The 12,551-nt window shown below is 40.4% G+C and overlaps 1 protein-coding gene across 4 annotated transcripts in view; it reads left to right on the forward strand.

Annotated features, from left to right (window-relative positions):
- Nucleotides 1-7,706, forward strand: part of nin (ninein (GSK3B interacting protein)) — a 157,737-nt gene extending 150,031 nt beyond the window's left edge. For 3 of the 4 annotated variants that reach the window (XM_072269274.1, XM_072269285.1, XM_072269279.1), the window contains 3 exons: nucleotides 168-368; nucleotides 6,082-6,195; nucleotides 6,521-7,706. In XM_072269274.1, the coding sequence (XP_072125375.1) occupies nucleotides 168-368; nucleotides 6,082-6,195; nucleotides 6,521-6,733 (528 nt within the window). In that variant the 3' untranslated portion in view covers nucleotides 6,734-7,706. Of the gene's footprint in view, nucleotides 1-167; nucleotides 369-6,081; nucleotides 6,196-6,520 lie in introns of those variants that run through there. The other variant, XR_011887335.1, reaches the window with a different exon arrangement.
- Nucleotides 7,707-12,551: the final 4,845 nt, after the last annotated feature.

Here is a 12,551-nt window from a genome sequence, read left to right on the forward strand (position 1 = left end):
GTTTTGCTATTTCTGTGTTAACATGTCTTTTTGAAAGTTTGGATCTTTAACACTTTAACAGAATTGAGGTGGCTTGAGAGAGGAGTGCTTGAATCACAGTGTAATTAGCAATAGCATATAGTACAATAAGTGAATCATTCATTTACTAATTACATTCTTCTGCATAGCTGCTACAATCAAATTCAAGCCTGACACTGAGCCAGACACAAAATCTTCAAGAACTTCAACAAGTGCGGGAACGTATCTGCTCCATGGTGCCTAAAGAGCAGCTAGTGCAACTTCAGGAATGGCTGAATCTGAAGGAAGTTCAATGTCATCAACTGCAAGATCAGTTGGATGCAAAAGCCGCAGAAAGCAATACTCAGCAGGTAAACATGAGCCAATAATCTAGACCAGGAGTTCCCAACCGTTTTTATGTCATTGACCAATACCATTAAACAAGGGGTCCCTGGACCCCAGGTTGAGAATCCCTGATCTAGTTCAAACTAGCAATTCTTATCACTTCAAATTCACTTTAGAAATAAGTGAGGAAGTATGAAATACAATTTTATATTGTATTGGATCAGTGGGCAAAATGCCATAGCACTACTTTTGATGTATTTGGACTCACTGTTGCAAATTCTTGGCGGAGATCTAAATGGGAATTGGCGCTACAATCATCACATTTCGCATACCAAGAAGCAACTGTGTGTTTTAAGCTGGGTCTTAGTGTGATTGCCTTGTTATTCATTCACAGAAATAGATTACGTTTTCACCAAAATGCAACAATATGATTTTCTGTTTTTGTGTTCCTTTTAGTGGCTTTAATTTCTAGAATAAAATGCTTTTAATCTGATTTGTTGATAATACTATTTGAAGTGGTCATTTGTAGTTGTGACTTGTGTGGAATATTGAGTCCTTTCCTTTCAAAAATATAAGGTGAAGTGTGCCATTTACATTCTTTAAACCGTTATCGCAGCTCAAGCAGGGAACAGTACTTGCTGATACCTACAGGAAAATTAGTACTTGTGAGGCCTTTCATTGTAAGCTGCTTTTTATCAGAGGTAGAAAATGTTCTCAGAAGTCAGACTATTTGCATATGTTTTTGAAGGAAAATATGTTATAAATTATACAAATTATATTTCTTATGCAGGAATTTGATTTGTTAAATCTTTTTTCAGATGAACATGCAAAGTTTTTTTTTAAATATAGTTATATGATCTTCTTCATGTGCCTTGCGTGTTACGTGCCTGGGTGATCATGGCTTCCCACATCGAACGATCCCATGCAGCGTCAATGATATCTCACACACTTAGATCTATTAGTTTTTTCACAGTGTCCATATATTTTCTTCCATGTTTCCCAGGCATATGGCCTTGTAATGGAAGGCATTCTATTTCTCTCTTTCTGATGACATGGCCCAGGAATTTAAGCTTCCTCTCATTTAATGTTCTTAGTAATGATCTTTTTATATGGGCACGTTGGAGTACTGTCTTATTAGTTACCCTATCTCTATATGATAGGTGAGAGAAATCATTTGAAAAATCTTATTTGGCCATTACAGAGACCTGATTGAGAGAGGGACACGAATGGATGCTTAATATCCCAAGGTTTCGATATTTCAGAAAGGGAGGTGGAGAGGTGGGGTAGTTGCATTACTAATCAGGGATAGTATCACAGCTGCTTTCAGAGGGGGACATAATGGAGGGTTTGTCCACTGAGTCTATATGGTTAGAACTCAAAAATAGGAAGGATGCAATCACAAACAACAGGAATTCTGCAGATGCTGGAAATTCAAGCAACACACATCAAAGTTGCTGGTGAATGCAGCAGGCCAGGCAGCATCTCTAGGAAGAGGTGCAGTCGACGTTTCAGGCCGAGACCCTTCGTCAGGACTTCGGCCTGAAACGTCGACTGCACCTCTTGCTAGAGATGCTGCCTGGCCTGCTGCGTTCACCAGCAACTTTGATGAAGGATGCAATCACTCTGTGATTATACTACAGATTCCACCACCCCCTGCCCCCACCCCCAAACAGCCACCAGGACATTGAGGAACAGAGATGCAGGCATATTAATGAAAGGTGTAAAAACAAAATGGTTGTTGTCATGGCGGACTTCAACTTCTGTAATATAAACTGGGACCTTCTGAGTGCAAAACATTTAGAAGGGTCAGAATTTGTTAGGTGCATCCAGGAGGGTTTTTAAATCAATATGTAGATAGTCTAACAAGACGTGCGACTGTACTGGACCTGATGTTAGGTAATGAGCCTGGCCAGGTGACTGACCTTCCAGGAGGTGGACAGTGACCACAACTCCTTGAGTTTTAAGATAGTTAGAGATTAAGGTTAGTATGGACCTTGTGGGAGAGTATTCGATTAGAGCAGGGGAAATTACAAGAGAGTTAGACAGGAACTAGGGGAGTTAATTGGGAACAGCTGTTTTTGGGCAAGTCCACTTCTATAATATGGAAGGTGTTTAAAGACCAACTGGACAGAGTACAGGGGATGTATGTTCCAGTCAGAGGTAAGGACAAGGATGTCAAGGTATGTGAACTTTGGATGTTGAGGGAGTTGATGAAGTTAGTCAAGAAGAAAAAGGAAAAGTATGTAAAGCTTCTGAAGCTAAAATCAAATGGAGCCCTAGAGGATTATAAAGAAGCCAGAAAAGGACTCAAGAAGAGACTTAGGAAGCCAGGAGGGCCCGTGAAAAGTCCTTGGCAAGCAGGATTAAAGAGAATTCCAAGGTGTTCTATATATCAGATAATAGGAATTCTGCGGATGCTGGAAATTCAAGCAACACACATCAAAGGTCTCGGCCTGAAACGTCGACTGCACCTCTTCCTAGAGATGCTGCCTGGCCTGCTGCGTTCACCAGCAACTTTGATGTGTGTTGCTATATATCAGATAACTAGGCAGGGGGTAGGACCATTCAAGGATAAAGTGATGGAGGGGAGAAACATTTGCTTGGATACATATCTCAAGGTTATATAATTTATACATCCTTTGATATTAAATGTACTTCGAATGTGTGTGAGGTCCTTAATGAGTACTTTACATCAGTAATTACCAAGGAGAAGGATGTGGAGGATAGTGATGTCAGTGTTGAATATATTGATATGCTAGGGCACTTTGAGGTAATGAAGGAAGTTGTATTGGGTGTCTTAAAGAGCATTAAGATAGATAATCCAGCTGGAGGTCTGTGATTAGAGGTGTTTTGCAGGGATCTGTACTGGGACCTCTGCTGTTTGTCGTATGTATAAATGACCTGGATGAAAGTGTAGATAGTGGGTTAGTAAGTTTGCAGGCATTATAGAGATTGGTGGTGGTGTGAATAGTGTAGAAGACTGGCAAAGGATACAATAGGATATAGAGCAATTGCAGATATGGGCAGAGAAATAGCAGATGGAGCTTAACCTAGCCAGGTGTGAGGTGTTGCACCTTGATAGGTCAAATGACCCTGAACGGTGTTGATGAGCAGAGGGATCTTGGGATCCAAGTTCATAGGTCCCTGAAAGTGGCGACACTTTGCTAGAGTGGTTAAGAAGGCATATGGTGTATTTTCCTTTATTACTCAGAGCAATGATTTCAAAAGTGAGGAAGTTATGTTGCAGCTATATAACATTCTAGTTAGGGAGCATCTGGAGTATTGCATACAGTTCTACTCGCCTCATTATAGGTGTGATGTCAGGGGTTTAGAGAGGGAGCAGAAAAGATCTACCAAGATGTTGCCTGGATTAGAGGATGTGCTATAACAGGGAGTTGCACAAACTTGGGTTGTTTACTTTGGAGCAGTGGAGTCTGAGGAGAGATCTGATAGATTTATAAGATTATGAGAGCCATAGATGTAGAGTAGACAAACAATATCTTTTTCCAAGGGTTGAAATGTCTAATACCAGAGGGCATGCATTTAAGGTGAGAGGGGGTAATTTCAAAGGTGATGTGAAGGACAAGTTTTTTTTACACAAAGAATGGTGGATCTGTGGAATTCACTGCCTGGGGTGGTGGTGAAGGCAAAAGCATTGGAGATTTTTAAGAGACGATTTAGATAGGGAGGTGTATGTGAGAAAAATACACCTGCCTGTCTCAGAAAGGCAGCATCCATTATTCAGTACCAACAGCAACCCAGGGCATGCCGGTTTCTCACTGTTACCATCAGGTAGGAGGTACAGAAACCTGAAGGCACACACTCAGCAATTCAAGAACAGCTTCTTCCCCTCTGCCATCCGATTCCCAAATGGTCATTGAATCTTTGGACACTACCGGTTTCCCCCGCTATCCGAAGGTAGAGCATTGCTATGAAAGCCAGAATGTCGTAAAGTGAATAAGCCATTACCATTTATTAATATGGGAAAAATTTTTGAGTGTTCCCAGACCCAAAAAATAACCTACAAATTCATGCCAAATAACACATAAAACCTAAAATAACAGTAACATAAAGTAAAAACAGGAATGATATGATAAGTATACAGCCTATATAAAGTAGACATACTTTTCAGCAGCACTGTCTAGCGCAGCGAAAATCTCGCGGAAGCGCTCTCGGCAGAAACATTCTCTCCTGTAACCTTTAAGCTATGAAGCTGCCAAATCATACCAAGTAACACATAAAAATACACAGCCTATATAAGGTAGAAATAACGTATGTACACTGTAGTTCCACTGACCGGAATCAGGAAGGCTCCAATAAATTGCAGTTTCGTCACAGTTAAACACTTGCTTATACGAATAACCACCTGACCCAATCGGCAATCGCCTCTGATCTGGGACGACATTTACATGCCAGGCGGCACCTAACTAATTAGCTGGTTTATTTCGGCTTTCTTCTTAAAGATGTGCTGGGTGCGATCCAACTACTGCTGCATTCTTCATGGCAATGTATCAGTCCGCAGCCCGGAGGTTGGGGACCACTACTTAAAATATGAAGCTGCCCTCGCCTCAGAAACTGATCAAACTACCTTTAAATTCCACTTTTGCAAAACTTTCATCACCATCATCCAGTGCTTTCTGTTTCAGCTTATTAAAAAGACTGACTGATTTCTCCTTAAGTATAAGAAAACTTAACGGAACACCACGCTTCATACACCCATCAATTCACTCAAGCAAAAGACTTTCCATTTTATCCATTATTGGATGCCGACTAAGAGAGACCACTTTGCTACGAGCAGAACCAACAGTAACATAGGCAGCTTTCAAAGTTCTTTCTCTCTGCATATAAATAGTGTTCACGCAGGCAAGTTCAACACACAGACAATGAATGTCCTTATTCGTTCACCATGATCAAAACACTTAATTATGTCTAGTTTTACGCTAAGTATAACACCCTTACGAGCCCTTTTAGGCTTTTCCGATACCTTAGAACTCATCTTGCTAACGGATGCACAAAATAAATTGAGATAAAGCACGTGTTTAAGCAATGCCGGCTAGAATGCAGTTCCGAGGGAGGAGCTTGGCTGTTCGGGTGTGCGCTGCCTTTTTTCGCATGCTGCCTTTTTTTCATAACAGTGAAAACAGCTTCTGTTAACGAAAACAGGTAACTAATGTAGGTCTTTCGTAACAGCGAGGTGTCGTAAAGCAAACGTTCAGAAAATGGGGGCCACCTGTACCTCACTTTTTTTCAATATACAGTATTTCTGTTTTTGCACATTTTTAAAAATCTATTCAATATATGTAATTGATTTACTTGTTTATTTATTATTATTATTTTTATTTTATCTATTAGTATTATTTTGTTCTCTGTTGTATTATGTATTGCATTGAACTGTTGCTGCTAAGTTAACAAGTTTCACGTCACATGCCGGTGAGAATAAACCTGATTCTGATATGGACATTGTATAGGTAGAAGAGATTGGTTCAGCACAACACTATGGGCTGAAAGGCCTGATTCTGTGCTGTGTTATATAGCTCAGGAACAGGCCTATATTCTATATCACCAAAGTCCTTCATTATTTATACTAAAATGACATAAGCAAATGATCCATTTTTATAGTTAAGAAATTTTAGTTAAATTTTGTAACTTATAACTCTATAACTTCAAAAATAAGAATATTGCATCAAATTTTTGTTTTACGATCAGTAGTAAATCCATGGTTATAATCTCTTCTTTCAGGAGGCATATGAACAATTGCTAAAAAAGATGGAGGAGAGGATGCAAGATGTTGAAAATAAGTTAAGAAACCTTAAGTTGCTGCTCCAGGACAAAGTCTATCAACTAAAGGAACAAGTATGTTGTGTTTGATCTATTGTTACGGTTAGATTGCTCATTGTTCCAATTACAAATAAAGCCTAAGACAAATTGGTGCAAGATTTCTGCTCTATAAACATAATTCACATTATTCCTTTACTTTATAAAAAGAAATATAAAAAGAGAGGGAAAACAATTAACTTACTCTAAATTAACCAAGTAATTACTTTAATCAAATCAAACAGCATTTCACAGATGAAATAAAAAATGTCCATTAAAGACCCCCCACTTGTTTCAAGCACATCTCTTTAAACAAACAATAAAAACAGTGGAAAATCTAACTTTAAAATCTGTTGATTCCCAGCTGTCAAAGAACATTAAAGCAGATGAAATAGTAAAGGATTTATACATTGAAAATGCCCAACTCCTCAAGGCCCTTGAAATGTCTGAACAAAGACAGAAGACAACAGAGAAGAAAAACTACCTGCTTGAAGAAAACATTGCTGGCCTTAATAAAATAATCAAGGACCTATCTGCACCGTCGTTGTCTGCAACCTCGAATTGTTATTCATCTTAATGCTTTCTATAAGTAAAGTACCAAGAGCTGCAGTACAAAGAATGACAAAGCTTGAACACTAATGCACTTTATGGATTGAATATTTATTGAGTGCTTACATTTTCCAGGACCCCACTCTGTAAAGGATTACAGAAAGGAAAAGGCACTGAACATTATGTACATAATAATGCCCTAGTGGCAGTTGTTTGGAATACTTCAATCTTCATTATTTAATTTCCAAAGGAAATTTTGCATTCAGTGATAAACTGACTCCGGATAAAACTGCTGTCTGTAAGTGGGATATCTGGTTGCTTAGTTTTCGAACATTTTAGGCCAAAGACTAACTACTGTAACTGGGGAGAGAAGAGCCAATCAAAAGCAACTGCTGTTTTACTATGGCAGAAAACAGTGTTTGTAAATATGGACAACTTTGCCTTTTGTTTTTATCCAAAGTATTAATGGTGATAATTTAAATGTAAAGTATGCATTTTTTAACTTATACAGTTTGTAAATGTGGTGCAATTAAGACATTGATGTATTCTTGAGAAAAAAATGTATGTATTGATATTTAAAATTATACTATGCATAACAATCAAATCAAACCAGTCAAAGTATTAATGTTAACATCTTCTGGAAAGCCCATTAACATGTAAAATTTCAATAAGTGTCATATTATCTAATATTTAATTTTGTACAAAATAAACATTATTGCATACAGAAAACAATATTTTCTTCATGCTGACTGGAACAATGCAAATAAGTTGTAAGTTATGCATTGCAATTGAATCCATTCACGCATTGCTAAAAATCCAGTGCATGTTCCTACATGGTCTCACCAAATTAAACCAGTAATTATTCTCATGAATGTAATATTGTTGTAATGTAGATATATAAAAGCAAGCATTCTTCAGGATCACAAAAACCAACCTGAATCTGTGTAGAACATTTTTAAATTATGAATAAACTCTTCTCAGGCTTCCAACCGGGTACAGGTATCATTTGTAACAATGTTTCGATGACAAGCTCTGCCACCTTCTTCAGCAATGGGCATGCCTAATTCAGTGGCATTTATATCCCTGTAGTCCATCCCTCCTGATTGGTTAGTCCTCATCCAATCAGGTTTCCGCTCTCCCACCTTGTTTACAATTGAACTCCAGCTCCTACTTAGAGCGAGGCCTTCATCGTTGTTAAAATTCTTTTCATCTAGTTTTATTTCAATGCCTTCCTTTACCAGGCAGTACCAAAAGCCATTGGCACGGCATAGTAGTTTTGTGCCTTCAAAGTCAACCCTTTGGCCATTGTGAATGCAGTGTTCTGCTACCACCAATTTTTCCGGGTAGCCTAAACCTCCTGTGCTCCTTGATGCAGTTTTCCATCGTGCTTCCTGTCTGGCCAATATACCCTGCTCTGCATTCACAGGGAATCCTGTAAACACCAGCCAACCTGAGAGCGAGGTCATCTCTGACCTGCATAAACTGTGACTTGAGCTTCCTCATGGGTTTGTGGATGACATTAATCCAGTATTTCTTCAGAATCCTGGTGATCCTTCCAGAAAAAGAGGACAGGAGCAAGAAATTGAATCTCCATGAATCATGTGGTAATGTATACGTGTTTTGATAATAAATTTACCTGGAACTGTCAAGAAAGGATTGTAGGTTTGATTTATTGGTATAAGGGGTGGAATGGTGATGAAGATTTCACGAGAACTGATAAGATCAGCCGGATTTGCTGAATCCAGTCCAAGGGTGGAACAACATTCTGACAAACATGGAACACTGAACAATACAGTCCAGAAACATGCCATTAACTTCTCATTTAATGCCCCACTGAACTAATGCCACCTGACAATATAATGTCCCCACTTGTCCATTCCCTGCACATTTATGTACCTATTTAAGCGTCTCTTGTTCCCCTCTGTTGTATTTGCCTCAAGTATCACCCCCGGAGGGGCATTTCATGCACCCACCACACGGTGTCAACAAAACCTTGCCCCGCTTATCTCCTTTCAACTTAACCTCTCTCAGCATAAAGACATGCCACCTAGTCTCTTACATTTCAATCCTGGGACAACAAAACCAATTGTGTATTCTATCTGTGACTCTAATCTTACAAACATTTGTTAAATCTTCCTTCAGCCTCCACAGTTGCAGAGAAAACAACTGGAGTTTATCCATTCTCTGCTTATAATCCACGTTGGGTCTCAACAAGTGCTAGACCTGCCCATCCAGATGAGGCGACACTTTGCCTGTGAGTTTGTCGCGGTCACCGACTGTATCCATTCTCTTGTGCAGTGCACAGACCTGACACTTATTGCGGAACTACTTTTGCTCTATCCACCACGACAAGTGATTCTGAGAATGATGGGATGTTGTATTTTATTCACCCTATCTATACCCCTCAAAACCTATACACATCTTGAGACCAGATGAGGGGAAAGATGAGTGATCAGGGAAGGGAAATGAAGTCAGAAGCTGGGAGGTGATACAGAGGCTTTGAGGAAAGAGAAGCAGAATACAGGGTGCAAAGGTAGGAAGGTAGAAGGGCTAAAGTGCAAGTACTTCAATGCAAGAAGCATCAGGAACAAAGGTGATGAACTGAGAGCTTGGATACGTACATGGAATTATGATGTAGTGGCTGTTACAGAGACTTGACTGGCACCAGGACAGGAATGGATTCTCAATATTCCTGGATTTCAGTGCTTTAAAAGGGATGGGGGGGAGGGGAGGAGGGGTGGCATTACTGGTCATGGATACTATTACGGCTACAGAAAGGGTGGGTAATGTAGCAGGATCCTCTTTTGAGTCAGTGTGGGTGGAAGTCAGGAACAGGAAGGGAGCAGTTACTCTATTGGGAGTATTCTATAGGCCCCCTGGTAGCAGCAGAGATACCGAGGAGCAGATTGGGAGACAGATTTTGGAAAGGTGAAAAAATAACAGGGTTGTTATTATGCAACACACATCAAAGTTGCTGGTAAACACAGCAAGCCAGGCAGCATCTCTAGGAAGAGGTACAGTCGGCGTTTCGGGCCGAGACCCTTCGTCAGACCTCTTCCTAGAGATGCTGCCTGGCCTGCTGTGTTCACCAGCAACTTTGATGTGTGTTGCATGAATTTCCAGCATCTGCAGAATTCCTGTTGTTTGGGTTGTTATTACAGGTGACTTTAACTTTATACCTTATACTTCATTGTTGCCAAACAATTGATACTAGGACGTACAATCATCACAGGGATATTTGATTCTTCCCTAATTAACTTCCCTAATATTGATTGGCACCTGATTAGTTCCAAGGGTTTGGACAGGGCAGAGTTTGTTAAGTGTGTCCAGGACGGATTCCTGTCACAGTATGTGGACAGGCCAACTAGGGGGAATGCCATACTAGATCTAGTATTAGGTAACAAACCGGGTCAAGTCACAGATCTCTCAGTGGGTGAGCATCTGGGGACAGTGACCACCGCTCTCTGGCCTTCAGCATTATCATGGAAAAGGATAGAATCAGAGAGGACAGGAAAATTTTTAACTGGGGAAGGGCAAATTATGAGGCTACGAGGCTAGAACTTGTGGGTGTGAATTGGGATGATGTTTTTGCAGGGAAATGTATTATGGAAATGTGTTCGATGTTTAGAGATCTCTTGCAGGATGTTAAGGATAAATTTGTCCCGGTGAGGAAGATAAAGAATGGTAGGGTGAAGGAACCATGGCCGACAAGTGGGGTGGAAAATCTAGTCAGGAGGAAGAAGGCAGCATACATGAGGTTTAGGAAGCAAGGATCAGGTGGGTCTATTGAGGAATATAGGGAAGCAAGAAAGGAGCTTAAGAAGGGGTTGAGAAGAGCAAGAAGGAGGTATGAGAAGGCCTTGGCGAGTAGGGTAAAGGAAAACCCCAAGGCATTCTTCAATTATGTGAAGAACAAAAGGATGACAGGAGTGAAGGTAGGACCGATTAGAAATAAAGGTGGGAAGATGTACCTGGAGGCTGTGGAAGTGAGCGAGGTCCTCAATGGATATTTCTCTTCGGTATTCACCAATGAGAGGGAACTTGATGACTGTGAGGACAATATGAGTGAGGTTGATGTTTTGGAGCATGTTGATATTAAGGGAGAGGAGGTGTTGGAGTTGTTAAAATACGTTAGGACAGATAAGTCCCCGGGGCCTGACGGAATATTCCCCAGGCTGCTCCACGAGGTGAGGGAAGAGATTGCTGAGCCTCTGGCTAGGATCTTTATGTCCTTGTTGTCCACGGGAATGGAGGATTGGAGGGAGGCGAATGTTGTCCCCTTGTTCAAAAAAGGTAGTAGGGATAGTCCGGGTAATTACAGACCAGTGAGGAGCAGAAGTGGTTGAGGCAGGTTCGATGTTGTCATTTAAAGTTAAATTGGATAGTTATGTGGACAGGAAAGGAATGGAGGGTTATGGGCTGAGTGCAGGTCGGTGGGACTAGGTGAGATTAAGAGTTCAGCACAGACTAGAAGGGCCGAGATGGCCTATTTCCATGCTGTAATTGTTATATGGTTATATAAACCACGCAAGTGTAGGGAAGACCGGCAGTGGCAACGGATTCCTCCTCATTGTTAGGTGTCCTGGTTTTTCTGTCAGCCCTTTAGTGGGCCCAATTGATTTCCTTCACCTTGCAGCCACTCTGTACACCAGGCACTCCAATAGTTCCGCGACCATCTGAACAATATACATCCAAACATCCAATTCACAAGGGAGATGGAAAACAGTGATTGCCTCCCATTCCTGGGCATTCTAATATGACGGAAAGTAGTAGCCTCAGATACGGTGTCTATCAGAAACCCACTTACATAGACTTGTATCTCAACAGTAACAGCCACCATCACACCTCCCAATGTAGAGTGGTTCTTTCTGCTTTGATTAACCGTGCAAAAACTATTTTGGACTCAGAGAGTCTCCCCAAGGAAACAAGATGATCACTCACAACGTTCCTATAGAATGGCTACAAGGTGAAGGAAATCAACTGGGCCCTTAAAAGGGCTGACAGAAAAAGCAGGAAATCTAGCAATGAGGATGAACCCATCACCACAGACTGTCTTCCCTATATTTTTAAATTACCTTTTTGTTTCAGGAATAGTGAATTTTAAAGTAAAGTATTATATATAAAAATATTATATTATAAAATATATATATATATCTTGCAAAGGTGATTGATGGTTAGGACAGATGGTCTATTTTCTGAGTTTACAAATGTGGTCATTTTAAGTGTAACACACACAAAGTGCTGGAGGAACTCAGCAGGTCAGGCAGCAAATGGAAATGAATGCTGCCCAGGTGGTACCCAGAAATATAACCCAGGTTATATTTGAAATATTCTCCATTCTTGGCATGGGTGCTCCTTCCCACTCTGACTTTATGAGGTGTTGCTGTGGAGTCTGCATTTGATCAAGAATGATGCCAAACCATTTTGCTGTTAGAGCATGGGAGAACTGGAATTGGTTTATTGTTACATGTACAGTACTGACATACAGTGAAAAGTTTGCTTTGAATACTGTACGCACAGGCAAATCATTACACTGTGCATTGAGGCACAATAAGGTAAAACAATAACAGAATGCAAAATAAAGTGTAATAGCTACAGAGAAAGTGTCATGCAGGTCAACAATAAGGTGCAAGATCATAATGAGGTAGATTGTGAGATCAAGAATCCATCTTATCATAGTAGGGAACCATTCAATAGTCAACGGTGGGATGAGAAACCTGTCTTGGATGAAACGGAAGTGTTTCCTTGGTTCTCAAATTTTTTCAGATAGAACCCGAAACAACAGTTTTGGGAACACTTACACTTGGAGTAATTTCCTGTAATTTGGAGTTGCCTTTATGTTATCC

This window comes from Mobula birostris, chromosome 1 (assembly GCF_030028105.1).
Source record: "Mobula birostris isolate sMobBir1 chromosome 1, sMobBir1.hap1, whole genome shotgun sequence".
NCBI lineage: Eukaryota > Metazoa > Chordata > Chondrichthyes > Myliobatiformes > Myliobatidae > Mobula > Mobula birostris.